Below are 25142 nucleotides of genomic sequence, written 5' to 3'. Positions count from 1 at the left end.
AAACTGTTGGGCCGTGAAAAGGTAGCAGACAGACAGACAGACAAACAGACAGACACACTTTCGCATCTATACTGATAAATAAAATTGGAGTGTCTGTCTGTAATATCGAAATAACTACCGCATATTAAGGTCATATGGTTATTTGAACGATACTATAACTGAATCACACGTTTTTAAAATTTTTGTCTGTCAGTCTGTCTGTCTGTTTGAAGAGGCTAATCTACGGAACGGCTGAATCGGTTTTGACGGGATTTTCACAGACAAGTAGAGAATTGACCAGGGAGTGACATAAGCTACTTTTTTAACCGACTTTCAAAAAGGGAGCTGTGTTTTTCTACCAATGTACACCGAAATCTCCGAGATTTCTGAACCGATTTGCGTCATTTCTTTTTTAATCGATAAAAGAACTTTGCGACATTGTTTCATAAAAAAATTGGATTCCAACTCCTCAATCCTGATGCTGCAGGGGATTTGACCAATCACGCGGGCGAAGCTGCGGGCATCAGCTAGTTTATAATATTAGTATGGATCAGGAAGCGACATCGAGAATCCATTTTCTCTTTAGGCGTCTCGGGCAGCCTGGTCACTAGTGGATTCGAATGTATCGGACTTCGGAAGCTGTTCTTTGGAAATAATGACTCTATCCCGACTACAATTTGTCGGGGTCTTGTTCATATTGATGCGTCAGTCGCATCAGTCGCGCCGGATCGTCATCATCAGTGGGTGAGCCGCGGAGCGCTTCGGTCGCGCCTCGCGTCTGACGCGCTCCAGCGGCTGTCTCTGTATCTCTATCTAATATCGCTGGATGCAAACACACTTAAAATACCAACACAATAGTTTCATCTCGATCAGTCTAAATAATAACAGATACTTACTACAGATATTATAACATTTCACCGCTATATACAAATATACGCATTTAATAAATTATGTAAACTTCTAAAAATATAAAATTAGGTACCTATTTGTACAACAATCGATTCCGCTTAGCAAAAATAATATTTTATAACAATATATTCTGCCAATCCGCCCCCGGGCCAGCGTGGCGGAGTGTGGCCTCAACCCTTCTCATTGCGAGAAGAGACCCGTGCTCAGTAGTGCGCCGGCGATGAGTTGATCGTGATGATGATGATGATGATATTTGATGATACTATTATCTTATAAAACAATATACTCACAAGTTACATAGGTACCTATAATATTACCTGTATTGAGTTTGAGTTCTCCAACCAAAGGTTTTTGAGCGTAAAGTAGTTGTCTTATACCTACGTCCTACACAGAATGTCATGAAAGTCAGACACCTTGTAGTGAGCGATGTAACGACATACAACTGAGTCATGAGAATAAAGGCGGATTTATATTTGACTGACGTGTCGTGTCAGAACTGAATCGGTATCATACATTTTGTATGGAAACGTTTACATTGATGTGTTATGACGTGATGTGATGGCTTCTGATGTGTCGCGTCAGAGCTGCGGGTTGCGGGGGGCACGGAATCGGCGCCATCACGACACGTCACATTAATGTGCGCACCTCAGTGCTATGTTATGACGCGTCAGAGTCGTATCGCTTGTTTATTTACGTAAATGATTTGATTGATTCTAAATATTATCCTGATGCGTCAGAACACGACATATTAATGTAAACGCTAGGCATCACGCCAGGACACGACACGTGTCGTCGCGTCAGTCAAATATAAATCCGCCTTAAATCGAGGAATTAACAGGTGTCTCATTTTCACACACATCTGTGTCCAGAGTGTAGACACACGACAGTGTGCTAAGCCAAGTTGGAAAACACCGGCGACGGATTAGCTTAGCAGTGGGTGTGTTACATATCAGTCGCACCCACTGCACCGTAGGAATACACAGCCACAGCCATCACTCAGTCTTGTCTGCGAGCCCCTACACAATATTTCCAGACTCTTGATATAATCGCGCATCACTCTGTCTAAAATTATTCTAAAATTCGTTGCTCTTGAACTAAATAATATTATCTTAAACGTCTTATCTTAACTTATTATTGAATAATTAAATGAGCTCACGTATGGAAAAGCCTTACAATAGTTTTGTCTACTTCAAGTATTACTATCTACACAAAGCATTCGCATTCCTCATCTCTATACAATTACAACGATAAGAAAAAGTTCACTATTTTTGATATCGTGTCTAAAATAGCCATAATTCGTTTTTTTTACCATCATTCTTTCAAAGTCCTAGTCGGCAAAGTAGCACCGGCATCTATCCAACATTAGAACGAACGCTTTATCCGGCTTTGCACCGAAGGCGGTAGAGCTGTGGTCACGCGGGCTGGTCGGCGGCGTGCAGCGGCTGCAGCTCGTGCGCGGGCGCGGCGGCGGGCGGCGGCGGCGGCGCGGGCGGCGCCAGGCGCGCGTACACCACGCGCAGCGCCAGCAGCGCGGCGAACGTGAGCGCGGCGGTGGCGCTGAAGGTGGCGAGCGGGCCGCGCCGCGCGTACACGGCCGCCACGAACACGGGCCCCAGCGCGCGCGACACGCAGCCCGCGCCCGTCAGCACGCCCATCCACACGCCCTGCGGCCGCGGGCCCAGCACCTGCCGACCCAGCATCCGAAACATACACCGACGACGATCTCACAACAGGGACAGAGATATTCCGTTCGTTAACTTTAGATCGCAGTGCGAGCTAAATTGCTCTTTATTGCGTAGTGATATACCACAGTAGATAATACTTGATAGTACCTTATCTCTTAACTCTCTCTCTCTCTCTCTCCCTCCCTCTCTTATGAAATATAAGACTTACACGCTAGCCATCAAGGAGGCTACGCAGGTATACTTCTCAAATCACGTGACCGAGGGATAATACCAGAAAGAATATCAAAGTTGAAGGAATCTAAAATGCAAGAACTTCAAGACTTCCTGAAGGAATTGGAGTTTAAAAAAATACAGACAACAGAGTCTTTAGCACCAAAATGAATTAATTCTTCAGAAACTCCTTCCACTTCCCATCTATACTAATACTTAATAATAAATAAAATTGGAGTGTCTGTCTGTAATTTCGAAATAACTACCTCATATTAAGCTCATATGGTTATTTGAACGATACCATAACTGAATCACACGTTTTTAAAATTTTTGTCTGTCTGTCTGTCTGTCTGTCTGTCTGTTTGAAAAGGCTAATCTTTGGAACGGCTGAACCGATTTTGACGGGACTTTCACAGGCAAGTAGAGGATTGACCAGGGCGTAAAATAGGCTACTTTTTTAACCGACTTTTAAAAAGGGAGTTGTGTTTTTCTACCTATGTACACCGAAATCTCCGAGATTTCTGAACCGATTTGCGTCATTTCTTTTTTAATCGATAGAGGAACTTTGCGACATTGTTTCATAAAAAATTTGGAGTCCAACTCCTCAATCCTGATGCTGCAGGGGATCTGACCAATCCACGCGGGCGAAGCTGCGGGCATCAGCTAGTAAGAAATAATTTTACTAAGTTTCCTAAGTAAACGCCAACTACGAGATCAGAATTTATGAAGAATGAGGTATTATGCTACAACTGTTTACAGCCGGCGCAGGTGTAATTTAATGCAGACATACATCCTGCTATGAATGTAGAAGAAAACACCATATCATATTACACAAAAAAAAAACCGCAGCATACACAGACTGAATCGGTTTGTAAGAAAACTTACCTTAGAGAATATAGTCTGTATGAGGGTGACTCCCAGAGGGTATCCAATAGATACACATAAGTAGCCCAGAAGAAACTGCACGAGGGTCAGGCCGCGGGAGGTCGCACACCAGGGTTGCGAGTGCTGAGGACACCCGCCGCCGGCCTCCGGCGCGCCCGATGCGTCCGCGCCGAGCGCGTCGGGCGCGAGGGGCGGCGGGCCCGGCCCCCACGGGATGCACAGCAGGGACGCCAGCCCCGTCAGCAGGAAGCCGCCCCACAGCAGCAGCGCTCTGCGACGCGACACGACAACAGGCTTACTTCGGTGATTAGAGCCGACAACTCACTCTCGCCTCATCCGGAAGCTCGATATCAACAACTAGGTACCTTCGTGTTGCGGCTCCTGAACGCCTTTTATGACCTTCAATTAGACCTTGTCAAAATAAAATTAAACATAAACTTTTCTAAGGAAAGCTGATTGAAATGGGTCCATTTTTATTTCCTCCCACACTAAAAAAGCATAATATACCCTCATTCCTAATTCGAACCGCTAGGATATGAAATTCCCTTTCGGCTTGAGGTTTTCTCTGTACAGAGTGAATAGGAAAGCGCGCCCACCTCAGGCTACACCATCATTAACTGTCAGCAGGTTTGATTGCAGTCAGTGCTAGTGTAGGTATAAATAAACAAATATCCACCTCTCCTCGAAGAGCCTGGTGAGCGGCGCGATGAGCGCGAACACGACGCAGGCGACGAGCGCGCCGGCGCTCATGAGCGCGCCCATGTACTCCAGCGCCTGGCGCTTGCTCCACGCGAACTGGTCCATGGTGAGCGACGTGGCCAGCGTCTCCAGCAGCACGAAGTTGAACACCAGCACGAAGAACGCGCCCACCAGCGTCCAGCTGCTCACGTAGTCCGGCGCGATCGCCTGCAGCGCCTCCTTCTCGCTGCGCTTGCCGTGCTGCTGCATCGCCTCGCGCGCCGCGATCTTGCGCTCCGTGAAGCAGCACGGCAGGAACAGCACGAAGTTGAGCAGGCCCAGCAGCGCGTTGGCCCAGCCGGCCGCCGTGTACATGTCGAGGCGCAGCGGCGGCTGCGCGGCGCCCGGCGGCGCGTACGGCGCGCCGGGGCCCAGCGGCGCGGCCGCGGCCTGCAGCGCCGGCCCCACCACGAAGCCCAGCACCTGCGCCAGCGACGCGCCCGCCACGGCGCGCGTGCGCTCGTGCGCCAGCGTGGCCGCCGACAGGTAGGCGCGCGCCACGGCCACGTTGGCGGAGCTGACGCCCACCAGCGCGCGCGCCGCCAGCATCCAGTGATGCGCGTGCGGCCGCGCCAGGTGCAGCTGCGCGTACAGCACCGACGCCAACACGAACAGCGCCAGCGTGGCCAGCATGGGCGCGCGCGAGCTGCGGGCGCGGTTGGCCCACAGCCCCAGCAGCGGCGACGCGGCCAGCTGCCCCAGCGGGCTGGCGCCCACGGCCAGCCCCAGCGCCTCCTTGCTCGAGCCGGGCTGCAGCTGCAACCAGACACATCGACCAGTCAGGATAACAACATCCGTTCTAGGTGATACGAGCGTAGTTCATCCAACAATACCCAAGGCTTCCCAAAAAAGAGATTTTCTAATTGTAAACTCAAAATAACTCAAACGCCTTCCTGAGGCATTGGAATCTCGAGTTGGAGGACGAAAATGAAGAGTTTCGGGAACAAAATATCTCTCTGAGTTTATCCCCTTTGAATAAGTAGGATATATTTGGTGGTCTTGGACTCGAACGGTAATGGCGGAAGGCGGTCTGAACGATACCACAGCGACACCCTTCCTCTACGATATTGTTAGCGAGGATTTTGTTGATAAGAAACCGTATACTTAGTAGGATCTGGGAATATTTTCGTCGCCTTCCCAATAGTAGGTAGAAAATGTGGCGAAATGCTAAGTTCTCCGCTCAAGTTAACCGCATCCTCTCACTGATCTCTGACAACTCTACAGCGTCACTTATGATGCTATCTACTTATTGTACTTTTACAATACTTCAGCTAGGCTTCCGTCCGACCTCAGTGCTCGTGACGGCAGCTCAGGCAGCTCACGTCGCCCGGAGATTCCTAGGGCGAGATCGACAGAGCGCATTCTGACTTTGCTTACACTTAGGACTGACTTAAAACGAGACAGGTGTAATCTCTTACATAAATCCGTCTCTTTTTAATGAATGAATTAATGAATGAATACACTTTTATTGTCTACCACAAAATTAGTACAGAAAAGCACATGTAAACACAACAAAATATAAATAGGTACAATTTGGCGGCCTTATCTCTACTTAGCGATCAATCAATCAACTCAATACCCTAGCCATCAATCAATCAAATCAATACCCTAGCCATCAATCAATCAAATCAATTAACTCAATATTAAGCCTGAGCAAAGTCAAAGTGTACTCTATAGATGACAGAGTTAGCGCCTCCTGCACATCGTGAGTCGGAAGCGGCGAGCGACGGGGCGTTGGGGGCGTTGGGGCCTGTGTCGCTCGGTGCTGCTCATTCAGAGTTGTGTCTGTTGAGCACAACGGACAGGCGGGCGGTCAGCGCAGCGCCGAGGCGCCTGTCGGGAACCCACCGGCGACTTCGCCCGGGGCGCTGCAGCCCGCAGTATCCCGCCATACTTCGGTCGTCGTATCCTCGATGCCCTATCCGTTTCCGAGCAGAAAAGCTGCCAGTTAAAATACCTATTAAAAATTTTAAGTTTCACCATTCGTATTCTTTGCTTAGAGTTATCAAAACGTCCACGGTTTATCACTGGCGGGAGTCGGCAGAGTCATCGCCACGTCACGGCTATCTTTGCAGCAATTTCCCAATTCATCAGTGGGCACTGTGTCGTGTGTCGAGGCGCCGGACGCGATACATCTCGTGTCACCATCGATCATCCAACACCAACACGCCATGTTTGGGATAACAACTGTCAATAATAATAATTGATACTCACGGTATCGTGAGTTTTACACACGCTATGGAGATACAGTACAAACAGCGATGTCACCGAATATTTATGTTACTATTGACTAGGACCTATGAAAATTGTACAGCGCAGCGTTTAGGAAATAAAAATAAAGCCCGCTCGCTGTCTCCGGCGCGGCGTGATCGACATAGGTAGGTAGGTAGGTACTACCTATTTTCGTAACTTTAAAAATTCCGGGTTTTAGTACGACAAAAATGATAATGCTCTGGCAAAGAGCCATACGCGTGCCGAATCACTCGCCCAGCACAGCACGTAGGTACGTAGATACAGAAGCCGCTGGTCGCGCTCGCTCGAGGCGGGAGGCGCGCGAGTGGAGACTCACCAACTCCTGCTGACTTCACGCGCTCGCTCGAGGCGGGAGGCGGGAGGCGGGCGAGTGGAGACTCACCAACTCCCGCTGACTTCACGCGCTCGGGTTGCAGAGGATCGCATCGAGAGAACATGTCGTTATACTGTGTTCCGAAACAACAAAAACCGGCCAAGTGCGAGTCAGACTCGCGCACCGACAGTTCCGTACTCGGGTATTTTTTTTTTTTGTAGGTAATCCTATAAGGGTTCCGTTTTCCTTTTGAGTTACGGAACCCTAAAAAGGTTATTTTATAAGGTAAGTAGTACCTACCTATATTGATTTCGATTATCCGGTATGATGTCATCTGCAGAGAAAATTGCCATCTCGACCTGTCGCAAACAATACGAAGCGCCTAAGCGGCGAGTTTTCAGTAGGCAGGTAGGTAGGTACGTAAGTAATTTGAACATTGCAGTGACAAAGCTCCCAAGTAGATAATAGAAGCAGTGATCCTGGTGGTAAGTATTTTTATAACTAGAAGTATGCATGTTGAGTTAGCCTGTAAGTGAGTATACATTGATAGCCCTAAGTTCATATCGACACCTGCAATTTAAAACATTGTAACTCATTTTTCACTACTTTTCAGGAGAGCGATTTAAACATTCAAAATATTCTCACTTTGTTCCTAAAAGTCCTAGCGTCTTCCAATTTTGTAAATATAAGTAAAAAGGGATTATCTACATTTCTGTATGACTAAATTGTTGTTTACTTATGTATTTTATATGTTTTTATGACTTACAATGATTTTTCATTAAAAACTGGTTTCCAAATTACAGTTGTAACTCAGACATACAGTGCAATTTAGTAGGGCAATAACTAATTTACCGAGAAAAATAATTGTAAGTCTGAGTTACAATGGATAATATTTATTTTAATACATAGTTGGAGTTACCATAAAAATAAAAAATGAATTAATTTGCATTGTTTTTATTATTACAGTTCCAAAATATCAAAATAAACCTAAAGTTAATCAATCTTTACATTTAGGTTTACATAGGGTGTAAGTTTTACAAAGTAAAGTAACAATAATCATAGATTTTCAATTATTTTAATAAGCGTTTAAGGACGTACAACAATTGCCTTTAGGCTTTATTGTTTTTGCGTGGAAGTAGGGGAAAATTGTCTTTTGTGACAGAGTGATGGCTTGCTTTACCCTCCAATTTCACGCAGCTACATTTAAAGTTAGACAAAAACTGTAAACTGTGAATTTTAAATCTTCATTGAAAATTAACCATTAATGAATCAGCCTTTTCAATTTAGAAAAATGTCTGTGTTACATTCCTGTCATACTTTATTTTAGTTGCGTAAACTGGTAGGAGAAGCAAGTCATGCAAGCAATCGCTATGACTCAGAGTTTTAAGACAAAGACAGAGCAATCATTTTCCCTATGCTTTCTCGCAAGTTTATAAATTATTTGCGTGAAAGCGGAGGGGAAATGATCGCTCTATCTTTGTCTTATAACTCTGAGTCAGAGCGATTGCTTGCTTCTCCTTCCAGTTCAAGCAACTACAATAAAGTTTGACAGGAATGTAACACAGACATTTTCGAATCTTCATGGGAACTAGGCATATCAACCAATCACTTTCTAATTTTTATTCAACTAATTAAAATCAGTCATAATCAACCTCAACAATATAATGTAAAGATCCTGTTAAACATGTTTAAATATGTGGGTGCTGGTGGTAGGTGAAGGAAGTGGATAAGCTCTCTCATTGTTTCTTTTACAAAAGATAAGGTATTTTGTTAAAGAACAATGAGTAAGAGCTGTTGCTTTCTTCTCCGTTCACTAGCACTCACATTTAAATATGTTTGACGGGAACTAAGTACAGCAACAAAAAACTTATTCTTTATAATTTATGCATCAAAAAAATAGACACAATTAGGTACATATTAATCAAACTCACTTGCATTTGGTACGTTTGAGCTCAAATGAGGCTTTATAAAATAATCATGATAGATATCTGGAATAGCTTTGCTATTGCACAAATTTATTAAACCTTTATATTTTGCAGCAGATATAGGCAAGAGCGCGTTATAAGCCTTTGGAATGTTAATATTTTGATCATTGTTTTGAGGTTCCTTTACATTATGACGAGTACCTGATCGAACAGAAACTTGAGCTATATTAATTATAGACATCTCAGTGTCACTTAAAGAATCATATTGAAAAGTAATTATGTTTGGTAAGCTACTGATAAATTTAATGTGCATAATTTTACTCCAGGTTACTTTCACATTGTTAATATCGCAGTCCCAATTTTTTAACCCCTGACCCAAAAAGAGGGGTGTTATAAGTTTGACGTGTGTATCTGTGTATCAGTGTATCTGTGTATCTGTCTGTGGCATCGTAGCGCCTAAACGAATGAACCGATTTTAATTTAGTTTTTTTTTGTTTGAAAGGTGGCTTGATCGAGAGTGTTCTTAGCTATAATTTAAAAAAAATTGGTTCAGCCGTTTAAGAGTTATCAGCTCTTTTCTAGTTTTCTTGTAGAAAAGAAGGTTAGATATCCGTTAGGTTCATAATATTATGTCAATTGACAAATGTCAAGCTGTCAAGATGGACGTTGCCTAAATACATAATTATTTATTTGAAAATGATGTTTTGGAAAACTCAGATACTTTGGATCGTCGGGGGTGTTATAAATTTTTAATTTACACTTGTGTACAATGATAACAGCTATTTTTAATATTAAAACAGTACAAATTAATTAACAATGCGTAAAACGCCGGCAATGCACGCGTTGTAACTCGATCAAAACAAGAAGTGCGGGGTCGCAGGGAGATGTGGTTGACACTGCATGCATTCTAAGTTTAGTTATTAGAACAGGAACGTAAATATACGGCGGAATTACAATTTTTTTATTTGAAATGATTATTATATTTTAAGAATGAAAACATCGTAACTCAAGTTACGATGAAAGTTAACGAAATATTTTCATTTATGTAAGAAATCTTACCAAGAAAAAAATTGTATCTTATGTTACAATTATTGTTTTGTAAAATTATTATTACTTACCACGGGCAAGTGTGTGTAACTAAAGATACCTTTTTTTCATCGTTAGTGGACGACTAGTTACAATGTTTTTATGCTGGCTAAAATCGTAACGGGAGTGAATTTAGATACGACGGTAAGCGCAAAAGAAAGAGCATTTTTTTCTTATTAACCCTGTGTTTAAAGGTCATTTTCGCTAAAAAGTGAGTTACAATGTTTTAAATTGCAGGTGTCGATATAAGTCGTCATAATTACTTTTCTTTGTATACCGTTGGCTTCCTATTAAATAAAATAAAATGATAGGTAGGTACTGTCGAGTATCTACCAAGTTATAAGCAATAGGTACTATAAGAGAGTTGGTAGAGGCACACAGGTAGGGAATGTAATCATCATTTGCATAGGTGCCTGCCTACCTGCCTATGGTTATTCCAAAACAGTGTAGGTAGGTAGCTAAGCTGCCGCTATCAAGGCCCTGATGATATCATTGCGGAGCGTGCAATCGATCATTCAACCAAATCTTGGAATTATTTCCACTGCCCAGTATCCATCCATCGGATATTATATCTGTCATCGTCACTCAAATAACTATTTATTGTTCACCTTATTTCAGGGTTCCGTACCCGAAGCGTGCCAGCGGGACTCTATGACTAAGCCTCCTGTGGGTGCCGCTCGGTAACTAATGAGTAGTAAGTTTACTTACAAATAAAAAAAATCAATTTTCATGAAAATTAAAAAAATATCCGACGAATTGAGAACCTAAGTGTACTCGCGATGATACTTCGCCCTTCGACTGCGAAGCCGAGTCGTACTAGACCACTGATATCAGCTACGCGTGCCGCAGACTTGGCGTGCAGGGCAATCATATCTACAAGTAGTTACCTAACTAAATATATGTCTACATAAGTATGTACCTACATTTCACCCCATTTATATTCCGAGTTAGCAGGTAGGCGTTGTCAGTACCTACTGTTTAGTAGTTTTTGTAATAAATAGAAATCATTGAATGTTAACTAAACAATTCGTTACGTATTAATTGTATTATTGTCGGTAGGTACGGCCAGTAAGCCACGCTAACAACTAGGTAGGTTGTTATCTGTGAGTCGTTATCGTGTCGTGGAGGCAATGAACCAGCCAATAGCGAGACATTCTGTCCGTCCATTCACTTGGGTACATATCTATGTGTTAGCAACCCTGAAATGCATGTCATCGGGGTGTCAAAAAACGACTGACGGATAGAGCGTGACGTCAGACGGGAACGGGAATAAAAGGGAGCGAGTCGAATTTAACAAGGGTTTTGTCGGGAAGACGAATAATAATTATAATAATGAGCAGTAGTAACTAAGTACCTAATTGTGTTAGTAGAGGCCAAATGTAAAGAGATTAGACTTAGTAAAGTTTACTATGGAGTATCTGCATTTCACTGATCTTACCTAAGTCCTAACCGATTATTATCGAAACACGGCGAGCCGACGAGAGACGTACAATGAAGGGAATAGAGAAGACGTTCCTTTCTAACATCCGAAGTGCGGTAAGAGATGAAGGAAAACCCTCAGCCCACAGCTGGTATGTAATGTTTTAAATTAGTTGGTTGGATTGTACCAAGGTCGGTATCTATAGTTACACCAAATGTGTGGCAAAAGCTACCTATTTCCATTTATTGACTAGCCACTAGCTTTGCCTGCGAATACAACTACATAATAGTTACTATACCTAGTTTGTAGTTGATAGCACTGAGATATTGAAGCTGTAAATGTACCTACTCATCAGTGAAGGAAGGTACAGAGTGGAGATTAGTTCCTAACTTCCTACAGACAGTCACAAATGTTGTCCAGTACCTACCTACACGAACTTTTCATTTCGAATAGGAGAAATATGGGCAAAGTAAGTTGTAATTTCTATGTGTGAGTATTGTGTAGACATATTGTCAGTAAAGTAGAGTTTACACGAAGCCAGTAATGCTGGTGCCAGTCTGCAGACAAGCCAGCGTTGGCCTGGCCCTTGTTGTTTAGACGCGGCCAATCATTCACGGATTTTTTCTTCTGGTGTGCACACGTTTGGAAAAACAACAAAGAACACACACCGTACGGACGTTCGCCAGTGACTGGCGAGACTCGTCTACACGTGTCCGCAACGCTGGCGCGGGGGTCGAAGGGTATGCGGGCGGAGGTCACTGGCTAGAAAAATAGACGGTCGCTCTATTCTCGCCAGCGTTGGCAGCCAGCGCTGGCTTGGCTTGAAAAACTGTTTACACAAGGCCAATACCAAGCCAGCACTGGCTGCCAGTCTTATTGGCAGCCAGTGTTGGCTCCGTGTAAACTATGCTTTATTTCAGTAAGATTTACTAGTTATTCTACTCTTAATTTGAGAAAAATAGTGCAGAAATAGAAATAAAAGACATAAAGTCTAAGATTTGTGTGTCTACAAGTGTGCATTGACTACAAGTGGTGGAACCCTTGATTGAAACATAGTTTAAGTAGAGATTAGGGTGTTAGTAAAATTATAACAATTGTTTAAGCTGTACCGAGCTTTCGAATTTTATGCAACTTCTAAGGATGTATCGATGGCAGTCACATTGTAACATACAGCTAAGATGGAAATACTAGTGACATATAGAGGGCTGGCAGATTGCTAAGATGTAGTCCTGCACAGGCACTGCATGAGTATCTATAAAGTACAAGAATATACAGTCTTGCTATGGTTGTTTTATATAATAACATACTTATAAACTTCCTACTTTCTTCAAATGTTAGTTAACGTAATTTTTGCGAAAATACAGAATGTATGAGCTTGGCTTGTCTAGAGTATGATGTATCTTTGGGAAATTCAATCAGCATTATCAACCTGTCAAGGCTAATGGCTGAGCACAGGTTCCATCTTAGAGTAGGAAGAGTTGGGATATGGTCCTCTATGCTATCTATAAAATACAATAGAATATTCATACTTAATCATTCAGTATTACATTTGAATGTGACAATTTCTTTTTTTTTAAGGTTAATTGATACAAATTTATTTTATCTAGTAGATGTAATCAAGGTTTCTAACTTTGAATTAAATAATTCCAATATTTGGAGGTAAATATACCTCAAAATATGTATGGTTATTGATTACATATCTACACAGTACACACAATAATGTTTCAGTTTCAAGCTTTCAGTATAAAGAAGAGATTGTAGAAACTTCATGTGATGAGATATGTGTGGGTGTGTGTCATTACCCACCACCTCACATCAAATTTTGGGTTCGAGCCCGTGGCAGACATGGCCTTACAGATATTTGATGAGTTCTCTACTGGATTGATACTGGACACAAAGGAGAGGTTTTAAAAATTTCACCTGGGGCAGATCAACTGGTCCACTCTAGGTTCACTAGGCAAATCAAGATTATGCTGGCGCAACATTGAACCCGTTCTGAATCTGGAAGTACCTACCAAATTAGAATTATTAATTTGCTTTGAATACCTAGTAGGTATAGGGGATGAAAACATTACAGGTTTCATATCTGACTAGGTATGTACAAACCAGGAACAGAAAGACATAAAACACACATGTTCGCAGAAGCACATAGGTATGTAGATTCTTGTATTTTATCTTGTAAGTTATCTTTGGGTAGATTATAAATTAAAATTGCTACGACCAAGCTTTGAGGCGCATTATGAAAGTAAAGGAGTTGAATCATGATTACATATATTGAACTAAAACAAAAACTGATTACATCAACTCAAAATGTCAAATAGAATTGAATTAGATATTTGTTTATCAGGCAATGGTGGCACTCACAAATGTTTTACCTTATTTAGACAGTGAGGATGTTGGCTGCAAGAATATAATAAATAAATTGTAAAAAGAATGTAGGTGTTGAATATCACATTTTGGGTCCAAGAGTGTTCTTTTAAACTCTGAATTATTACTATCAAATCACAATGAAGTCTAAGTAACTGAAACCCCCTTCCACTAATTATTACATTTTACTAGATTTATTTATTAGATTATGTACATTTGTGATTATTACAATTTAGAGGAAAAATAAATAAATAATATATAAAATAAAAATCACAGTCTTTAGGCTTTGTAAAACATACTCACTGAACTGCCAAGTATGTACATCATAATATTTACTGTAGCTATTACCTACTGGTACCAATATAAATTTAATAGGTGATACTGTTTTCTATACCTACTTAAGTAAAAGTTAGCTGAGCTGAAAATTAGAGAGAACTTTATCTACATAAGGAATCATCTATGTGATCTATTGAATGTCTGAGAAAATAACCATACTATATATTTACCCAATACATAGGTACTTATTACATACAATGAAAATGGTTGAAAGTTACACAACTTATAGAATAAATAACTTTAAGAAATAATAGAGCAAATTATTACAATCATTTAAATGATTATTACAGCATAAAAGGCAGTAGTCAGAGTTTGTGCGAAAATATAATAATACCTAATCAAACCTCTGTGTAATTTAGGTATAAAATTATTTAATAATATCAATCTTCAATTTTGATAGTTTGCTTAAAACAGAAGTTTCACTTGTTAAGCTTCTGCAGAGTATGGGTTCTTTGGGTTCTGTAGTTCTTATCTTGCTTTTATCATGTAATTGGGATATAAAATGTGAGCATTATTACAAATTATTACATTTTATACAAGTGATATCTAGTAACTGATCAAATATCCTATTGATTATGTCTCAGTTTGATAAGTTTGAGCAAAAGGCTCTAATAAACGGATTAAAAAAAAAACAAGAAGGAAAAGGAGATGGTAGTGGTGTTCTCTTTAGTATCGTGTGATTGCTCATGAGAATAGTTCATAGAGAATAGAGAATCAAAGTTTACAAATAAAACAGTCTAGACAACGTGCGATTCCACACGGTTGATAGTACATGAACCCTACGTCCCTACTACGAGGGACGCCGTGCACCTTTTTTTTGGGTTTCCTGAATTTACAAAAATATATGTTTATACACAAATAAAGGAGGGGAAAATGGGTCCCTTGGCTGTCAAAGGGCTAAGGGATGCAGGACTAAGCAATATCTAACAAAAAAAAAAGACGAAGATATCTTTTCTTAAAATAAAGTAACTGTGCCAATTGTATTACTGGGTCTGCGATGTTGTATTTTATTATTTTCTTATATTGCTTATCAACACACGAGGTTGCTCTAGAATAGAGATTTCCGGGAAATCATAATTTTCAGAATAGACACTCAAACTTAATTTTATTATATCCCTGTCCTCGGATATAAGTAATAAACGAATAAATCGATATCTGACTTAGGTTTAGATCTGGAATGACAACTGATAAAATTATTATCAGCATATAGAGTATGAATAACAAGTGGAAATATTAAACCTGCGAGATCCACCATGTAAGCAATAAGGAGACATATTCTCTCCCTGTACTGCCCTGTCGTTGACTAGCTAATTTCATTTCATTTATTTAAATTGTTTAACTGTTACATATTGAAGATCTTTAATTAATTTACCCGCTAGAAGCAGTTTACCTTATCAAGCATACGATATTGTTATGTAGAGGGTAAATACATATACTAAATGATCGACTCTGGGAAAGAGGTTTTACAAGAAGGGTGTGTTCCTTTTTGGTATGTCAAAAGTTGGAACAAGTTGCTCAATAAATTTTTAAAAATTATCAGACATGACACCGTGCACTAAAGATGATTATTGCTGTAGGTACTCCACAAATAGTTGAGTATTAAGGCTAGTGACGATAAAAAGGCTTGATAACTAGGTTCTTCAGTTCATTAATCAAATAAAGTACAAGAGAGCAAACACGTAGCAAGTTTTGTATAAACGTATGCAGTGGCGTGCATAGGGTTTAAAGCCAGGATAAGCATTAAGGTATAAACTTAGTTCCTGGCAGATCATAATGAAAAATAAATGTTGACTTATTACATCTATTTATTATTCGTAGTTTTATTGCTGGAATACCTACTGGAATAAAAGGCTTAAGCATAATAAATAGGAGACTGAAGTGAGTACTACTTGATCAATGGGATACATTATGGCATAATCGTTGACACCTTTATCTATTTCATGTGATCGCTTCCGGCGGGTGTGTAAAGCGAATTTTGGGAAAATGTTATAACATTTTAATATTGTTATGGTATAATGTTTATGGTTTATGTGTATGGTATAATTCATGCAATTATTATTTTTAGACTCTTTAAACAAACCGAAGCAACTGAATAGAACACTTGATAAAAAGTAGAAAGTCTGCATTGAGGCCAAGTTACGGCTATGGAAGTTTCGTGAGCTGTTCTTCATAGTTGTTCCGAAAAGATATTATATTATCATATCTTGCTGATTGGTGTAAACACGGGGTCACGTTAGATTTATCTTTCAACTGTGAAAGATTATACCAGTTGCAGTGGTAGAAGTAGTGACGAAACAGAAGTAGCAGTTGTGACAAGATTAGCGATGTAATGATGAGGTGCCTAGTAGATGTCGTGCAAAGAATAATATAAATTCAAACAAATAATGTCCCAGGTGTGACAACTGACAACTGAGAGAGAAGAGTACTGGCTTATGTATGGACTTGTCCCAAGTGTGACAAGCAGTGGTTGCTAAGAATATTTGATTGAATATACTTTGTCCCAAGTGTGTCAAAGATAGTTTATTTTAAATGTCCCAGGTGTGACGCGGTAGGATTTTGACCTGTGTCCCTAGTGTGACATACGGCAGATGGTAATTTTGAGTATGTCCCAAGTGTGACATGCGGCGGATGGAAATTTTGAGTATGTCCCAAGTGTGACATACGGCAGATGGAAATTTTGATTATGTCCCAAGTGTGACATACGGCAAGTGTAAATTTTTGACTTTGTCCCAAGTGTGACAAACGAGGGCAGCGCGGTGATTAAAATAAAAACCTAAGAATGAGGAATCTAGAATATGATTGGAACCAGCAAACGAACTGGAAAACGGCTGACAGAGCGGCTGGAAAATGACGAACAATAATAGTCTGGTAAAACCTTATTGGACAATTTCGGTGCCATGGCGGTGACAACCTATGATGTCTGAACAATAATTCGGACTTCTTGAAGAATAGCGACGATTGGTTGAACGTCATGGACAAAAAGGCTGAAGTTGGCATACGAGTATAGTGGTCGAAGTTGATGTATCCTTTAAAGAAAAAAAAAGAGATTTAATAGATATTTTGATTATGAATGATAATAATATCGCTTTCGAGTAATATACATGTTCTTGTTTTGCCGGACCGTACTGATTCAATGTCAGCACAAGACCTAATAAAAAAATAATAAAAAAAATATGTTATGTATACATACATACATACTGACATAAGGAAAAATGAATATTATTATTTTAAACGCAAAGCAGAATATTATTTTATGTTATTATATTTTTATTTTTCATGCAAAAAGAGCAACCGCCGAGTTTCTTGCTGGTTCTTCTCGGTAGGAACGGCATTCCGAACCAGTGGTAAATTATTTGACGATTCAAAAGCACTTGTAAAAGTTTATTTGAATAAAAATCTATTCTATTCTATTCTATTCTATTCATGTAGGTACCAAAATTTATTGTAGTTACAAAGTAATAATAAATTAAGTAACTTTGGAAATGCTTATCTCTAAACAGAGATTTCTCCCGGCTCCCACTCGAGGGTGTGGGTGAGCCATATTATTGCATTGTAGACAAACTTAAGCTTTTCATTCTGACTGAATATCTAAAATAGTAAATGAGTGCCTACCGTTATTAGAAAGTAGGTACATTTCCCTAGTCAACCCTCTGTGACATGTAGATACTATGTTGGGAATGAAGAATAGAGTTTAAATTTTCTTCTCTATGGCTCTCTGTACTGCGGCTTTATATCAGAGTTTAAATAATGATGTGTCATAATACTATCAAGTAACGCTTACCCGTCATTAAAGCATATCAGGGTATACTTAATGTATTTACTAAATAATTTCCTACATCTGTGCCACTAATTTGTCCTCATATTGACACGAGTCGCACGAGAACGAGGCGGCAACCCACGGCGTGGTACGGCACTGGATTGGAGGCGCCAACTTGGAACAGCTTTGGGCGCTGTTTGTCCTTACTCATCATGTTCAAGTGCAATTGGCAGCCTTATCGCTTTGCGACGATCTATACCAAGATGAGGAAGGAGTGATGAACTAGGCTTTGGCATCATTCGTCCCACGCGCAAAAATAAAAAATAATTACCTACAAAAGCGTAGACATTAATGCATTGCGTTGCTATTTTGGCTTAATTGTATGGTACATATCGTACGATAAATCGATGTCGGATCTTCGGGTCGGATGCCTGACAAAATAGTAATATCTTTATGTGTACTATCACTAAAGATACGCTTACACGGGCAAATGAAATTCCTCATGCCACATTGACCCAAATGTCTTGCTGAACAACAGTTTTGAGAATTGCCCATGAAAGCGCGCCTTTATAATGGTTATAAGTTATAACTATATTGTTACATAATGTCTTTCCTAAGACTATTGTGATTTAGAATGATGTGTACAGTTTTATTAATAATATTAGAGTCACTTCTATTATTTCAAAAGATAATATTATCAAAACCTTGTTGATCTTAGTAATCCGATTGTGTGTAGTAGTATTAACAATTAGATCAGTGTCTTTCAAGCGATAGGATTATCAGCGTCATTGATTTTATTGTGACTCGTTTTGAGTTCAGTACTTAATATCAGTTAAATTCTAACTAAGCTTATTTGAATTTCGGCAACATAGTAATAATAATAATAATCCTTTTATTTGCATATTGTGTGTTACAAGATGTTGGTAATTATTACATAGTTCAAATACTAATGTGTTTGAACTATGTACCGTAGCGTATAAGTATAACCGTAGCGGCGTGCAAATATTTTGAATGTTAATTATAAATGAAGTGATATAATCATTATTTCATAAATGATTTTATGTAGATTTGTATGCAGTTTATATGACATGCATTAATTTATTATTAGATACATTTGGATACAAATTGATCTAGATTTTAACAAAAAAAAAATAAAACTAATCAGATCAGATATTAAAGTTAAAACAAATAAGTAAACATATAATGAAGATAGGTATCATTAATGTCCTGAGGATCATTCTGATTTACCTGTTAATTTTAATGATAACCAACCAAGAAATAAGATTAGCATCCCTTTTCTAACTAGTGTATTAAGGATAGGATAGATAAACGTACTTTTACTCAAATCTGTTAAACCTCGTGACTTTGGACGCCAACCTTGAGCATAGTATATAAATTCGTAGAGTATGTACCAATCAAACTGAGTTGTTGTTTTAAAATATTTAAAAGTTAATTTTCCCTTTCTGCTATTCTCTTTGTTTTTTTTTGTGTGGAATTTGGAATGACTAATATTATTTAGGCGCTGATCATAACTTCACAATGTAACTTATTTCATATTCATATGAATTAGACTTAACTATGTTGATCTCAATTTCAAATCATTGTTACTGATGTTGTGTAGGTCTTATTGCCATTTGGTTTTGTGTATAACACAACGCAACTGCATAGCACAACTCTGATCTATTAGAGGACTTATTATATACTTAGTCGTATAGACAAAGAGTTTAGGTTGTGGTTGATTATACCTGACAATTCTTATAATTAGTTAATTTAATGTAAAATGACATTCAGTACTTTTTGAACATTCAAAATCAAAAGTGGTTGCCCTTGCTAGATTTTGACAATCTGTATTAAGGAAAACCAGCTCTCTCCTTCGCATACATTAGGAATAATTTAATAGTGCGACCGCATATTACTAGGTTTAAACAATGATTAGAATTTAATAATTATATAATATAATAATAATAATTTAATTAGATAATACTTATTAATCAAAAACAAAAGTGGAGTATGTAAATACGATTATGATATCAAGCTTTTATGTAAATAAGTTTGAGCATGTTGATCTCAATCGCTCAATTATTATTGTATAAATTTCACGGTCATTTGTTGTGTGGATAGTACTAATTCAATTCAATTTTCAATTCAATAATCTTTATTGCGAATTCGGGTTAGTTTACAGATCTTAAAACTATTATTGTTAGGTGCTCCAAATTCTACCTTTCGGTATGCAATAATACAATAACATAGTCATGAATACAATCTTGTTATACCATTATAAATAATAATATTCTAATTATTATTATTACAATTCATTCAACATTAATAACTTCAAAATTATGTTTAATATGTACCTACTTTAATCAACTTTAATCCTATATACAGTATATATTATTATTTGATGTCAATATTTTTAGTCTAATCGGAATAATTATTTTATAAGTCAATTATAGTTATAATTAAAATAGTCTAATAACACAGCTTGGCCTTGATCTGTTAGAGAAGTTATTATGATAATCATAGTATCCATAATTTAGGATTATGACTTTATTTTGCTTGTGATTTTGCGGGTATGGGGTCCATTACCCTCAGCTGGAAGGCCGAGCCCAGGAATGAGGACATCCCTGGAGACCAGCAGGAGGCCGACTGTTAGCAACCCTGAAATGCATGTCATCGGGGTGTCAAAAAACGACTGACGGATAGAGCGTGACGTCAGACGGGAACGGGAATAAAAGGGAGCGAGTCGAATTTAACAAGGGTTTTGTCGGGAAGACGAATAATAATTATAATAATGAGCAGTAGTAACTAAGTACCTAATTGTGTTAGTAGAGGCCAAATGTAAAGAGATTAGACTTAGTAAAGTTTACTATGGAGTATCTGCATTTCACTGATCTTACCTAAGTCCTAACCGATTATTATCGAAACACGGCGAGCCGACGAGAGAGGGACAATGAAGGGAATAGAGAAGACGTTCCTTTCTAACATATGCTTAGGAACTACCATTAACTACTTATGACACTTGGGAGGACATTCCAATAATTCGTAAGCTCTTTCTGAGTGACGCTTACACTATCTGCCTAGTGCCTACTTAGCAAATTAAGCTTATTAGTGAACATTGCGCCCGCGCTGAGGCGAAGTAGATAACCCTCCAACCACCCATGGCCCCACGAACCTCTCGGTTATATGGGCCGAATCGCGGGAGAGCCCCCCGGTACTTGCTCTGGGCGTGTTTCCCAGGGGCGCATTCTTGACTCCCTACAAATTATTTATCTCCTCCTTGTCCCTTTGGTCTTTCTCCCCTTTCTGGGGCAGACGAACACTATCACGCAGATCCCCGCGTGCCACGCGGTCCGGATCCGTTCCTCTCCTTAAGCGCTGGTCCTTGATCACGGCTCCGAGCTGTTCCGCCTCTTGTGCCAGTAGATAAGTAGGTAGGTGCCTCGGTAGATACGACGTAGCGGCAGATGTGGCAACCAGCCGCGCGGCGAGTGGCGACCTTTGCCTCGACCCTGCCGTTGCGCCAGATTCCTGCTCCGCCGACTAATTGCTATGTTAATGAATCCGCCGCGCCGCACACGTGCCTGCTTATAAGTACTTCAACTGTCCAATTGGCGCTCCGATTTGTATCTACCTCCTATGAATTAGGTAGGTACTTGCGTACCTTTTTTGAACTCTGCATTATTTTTGACATCCTTTGACATCCCATCCCGAAATTAACAACAATATTATCTAGTCGCAAATTCAACAAAGATCCTTCGAGCCGGATTACTCGTAAACGAGTAAGGAGGTAATTATTTCAATGGAAAACACCCATTTTCTTGTTTCATGCTTTGAAAACTAACTTACGTAGATATTGCGAATTAAGCTATTAAGCAATGACTTTCTTATTAAGCATGACACGGGTCTGTTCGCAATTTGGTTTTTCGCAATTTGTAAACTAATACGACAACGTAGGCTTATGGCAATGCGCCAATGGAAGTATCATCCTTACAGGTTGTTTATACAGTTGTGGTCATATAATTAAGAACGATTATTTAAAGATCATTATTTTTTTAATAAACTAGTATAACTCAATGCATGTATTATTTTTCATATCTCTTGGTATCACAAAACTTTTCCATATTATTAGTGTATTCATTTATATACATTATTATTTAATTAATTAACAGATACATTTATGACATTAGATCTGAATCTTGTGCTACTACTGACTGGCTGGTCACATAATTAAGAACGCTGAACTGTTCATTTTTTTATTCAAGTTTAAATAGAGAACTTCAGTGGTTAAGTCTCTTTTCGTATAATTTTTGGCGCCATTTAATGCTGTAAAAGTATTAAACTTGATTATTTTATAAAAATAATGGGTACAAGTAAAACTTGTGATTAATCTACAAGTGAAGTCATAACAAAACATTGTGAGAAGAATTAGTCGCATAAAAAGATAGCTGATTATTTCCAATGCTCGAAAACAATGGTTTTTAATTCTATGAAGCATTTTAACACGTATGAAACGACGTCAAATATTCCGCGCGTACCTAAATTGAGAAAGAAATTTCGTTGAGATGATACGAATATCGTTCAAAAATCTTCTCAAAGGATCTAGCGAGCTAAGAAACGAATATTTTGGTGAAAACAACCCTTCAGCGATCTCGTCACGCACTATTCAAAGGTGTTTGGTAGAAAAGAAGTTGTATGGAAGGAAAACAAGGAAGGTACCCATGTTGAAACGTTGTCATAGGTAAGCCCGTCTTACATTTGCAAAGACGTATGAAAACCTGGACTGTCAGACAGTGAAAAAATGTTATTTTTTCTGATGAAACAAAAATAAACAGAGTGTATTCAGATGGAAAATGATACGTACGATGACCTCCGAATAAAGCATTTGACTCCAAGTACACAAAACTGACATTAAAGCATGACGAAGAAAACACGAAAATTTGGGGGTGCTTTTCTGGGCCTAGAGTTGGACTTGTTAGTCTGATACCTAAGCATGGATCAATTCCAATACAAAATCATACTGGAAGAAACAATGTTACCGTAATGCTGATGAAGTGCTTTCAGCTATTTGGATATTCCAGAACGACAATGATCCGAATTTCGAAGCCTACACTGTTGAGAAATTCTGCATAACACAGTCAGCTTCTGTCTTAGACTAGCCAGCTAACGTCCAGATCTAAATTCAATTGAAAATATTTAGTGTGAAGCCAAGAAAAGTGTAATCAAACGACATAGTAGCAATTTTAAGAGCATTACGATGTTTATTTGGAATAATGGAGCCCTATTTCTCTTGAAAAATGTCAAAAATTGATAGAGTTAATGCCTCGCCGTTGAAAGGCAGTAATTTAAAACTATGGACATGCCACTAACTATCAATTTTAGTTTAAAAGGATTATTTTTTCATGTTTATGTAATCTATTTAACTTAAGTTTCATCTAAAGTAATTCTCAAACCAGTTTAATATTCGTTCTTAATTATTTGTCCAGCTACATCTGTGTTTGAATTCGTTACTATTGGAAGTAAATGAGATTTATTAAAAAATATTTGGCGATTTCATATCTCCTATTCGTAATCCAGTTTGCCGATTTATGTGGCTAAGTCAAAAAATAATTAACTACTTCTAAGAAGGAACACAGAGCTACATAAAACATGATATTGATAAAGAAAGACTGGAACTACAAATCGTTCTTAATTATATGACCACCACTGTATATAAAAAATTACCTACTTGAAAGGGTCCAGTTTAAAAAATTTGCTAAATCGCGACTATTAACCACCTTAATAATCGCGATTAAAGTTATCAATATCGACGCAAGCGCAGCGAAGCGTTCACATGTAGAGGTACGTAACCGCTGCACCTACCTACATGAAGTGTGTAGTTGTAACAACCGATACTTAAACACACTAGCTACTTACTACTTAGATACTGCGTTATATCATTAACTATTATAATAAATCATTATAGTTGGACACAGGTACCTAACCTAACTACTTTACCTACCGGAACAGATTAACTGATTTAAGTCATTTATATGCCTTAAAAATGAAAGGATTGATAAATTAGGTAATAGCTTGTTAAATAAACACTGTTCAAAATGAAGCTGTATGAAACTTGCTCAGTATCATGTAACGCGCTCCACTAGCAAGTAGCAGTTAGCACACAGATAGTGAAGGGAACAGTGAACAGAGGTCCCACATTCAAATCATATGTTGATCAATTTATAAATACGCACCTAACTAGGTAGATGCGTAATTATATACCTACCTAACCATTTTTATTTATTTATTTAAACACTTAGGTAATTGCTTAAAAACTATGACACAAAGTAAAGTACAGGAAAGATTCGCTAACAAAGGGCGACCTTATCACTAGAGTGATCTCGTCCAGGCGACCCACTGCATTATATTTTAAGATCATTAAACGGATTTTAAGATTTAAACGGAGACTTATCGCCTCTGGCTCTGGATTGGCGCAGGTTGGCGGCAGGCGGCAGGCGGCAGGCAGCAGGCAGCAGGCAGCAGGCAGGCCGCAGGGTAGGTACGTGCAGGTCCTCTAAAGAGGTCAGATAATTTGGAATCTCTGTTTAGGTGTTTGTACCTACATACTGGGTGTGTAGGTACGTACATACTTTTTAATGAAGTTGCGATCTCATCTGATGGTAAGTGAAGATAAAGTGCAGATCACGTGTAGATGGAGCGATCTCTCTATATATATATTTTTGAGGCAGTGTTTTCGTCGTCTCACCTTATCCAGATAGGGCCAGACCCCCGTGAGGACGATGCTGAACCCCAGCGACATCTGGAACATGGTGAAGTACATGACGTACACGCTGCGCCAGCGCTCGCGCCGCTCCTGCGCCGTCTCCAGCGCGTCGTCCGCGCCCGCGCCCGGGGCCTCCCGCCGCCGAGCCAGCCCCTTCAGCCACTCCATGTCAGCCGCGCCTGCGACGCTCACTCCGCCCGACCGACTCAACCCCGATCATAACATTCGAGACTCAAAACAAATACTTGTAAACAAAGGAACGGCCACGCAGAGCGAGCGACGGCGCTCGTGCGCTCACTCCGTGTGTCGGATACGAACTGGTTGTCGGTATTTGAACGAGAATTCGTATTTCGTTCATTGGCATCGTTTCCCTCTCGCCGCGCGTCTGATGACGACGCGAACGACTCATCAAACTATATTTTACGACACGGTCAATATCTGAGGTGGTAGAAGAGCAGAAGCTAGCTCTACGGTCTGTAGAGCCGGCTGCTGAAGCTGGAAAATGTGAATAGTGGCACA

At 39.6% G+C, this 25142-nt stretch overlaps 1 protein-coding gene and 1 long non-coding RNA gene across 2 annotated transcripts; one reads left to right on the top strand and one right to left on the bottom strand.

Moving 5' to 3' along the window:
* Positions 1-410: 410 nt before the first annotated feature.
* On the bottom strand, positions 411-24929 carry LOC123870333 (major facilitator superfamily domain-containing protein 8). The gene is made up of 4 exons (XM_045913591.1): positions 24606-24929; positions 4345-5162; positions 3669-3939; positions 411-2573 (listed from the first exon to the last, which is right to left on the bottom strand). Exons 1-4 carry the CDS (start codon positions 24789-24791, stop codon positions 2301-2303), a joined length of 1548 nt encoding a protein of 515 aa, XP_045769547.1. The 5' UTR covers positions 24792-24929; the 3' UTR covers positions 411-2300.
* Positions 15920-17299, top strand: LOC123870339. Its single transcript, XR_006797059.1, has 2 exons — positions 15920-15984; positions 16172-17299. It is a non-coding gene; the product is annotated as an uncharacterized LOC123870339 (long non-coding RNA).
* Positions 24930-25142: the final 213 nt, after the last annotated feature.

This window comes from Maniola jurtina, chromosome 12 (genome assembly GCF_905333055.1).
Source record: "Maniola jurtina chromosome 12, ilManJurt1.1, whole genome shotgun sequence".
Taxonomy (NCBI): Eukaryota; Metazoa; Arthropoda; class Insecta; order Lepidoptera; family Nymphalidae; genus Maniola; species Maniola jurtina.
The sequence above is the reverse complement of the archived record's forward strand: the minus strand, read 5'-3'. Positions and strand labels throughout refer to the sequence as shown.

Bases quoted from the DNA above. Each gene is read 5' to 3' on its own strand.
- LOC123870333 (XM_045913591.1), bottom strand. From the start codon at position 24,791: ATGGAGTGGCTGAAGGGGCTGGCTCGGCGGCGGGAGGCCCCGGGCGCG. The intron at 3,940-4,344 runs GTGGATATTTGT...GTCGCGTCGCAG, and splicing joins ACCAGGCTCTTCGAGGAGAG to AGCGCTGCTGCTGTGGGGCG. The intron at 2,574-3,668 runs GTAAGTTTTCTT...CTGGGTCGGCAG, and splicing joins TACAGACTATATTCTCTAAG to GTGCTGGGCCCGCGGCCGCA.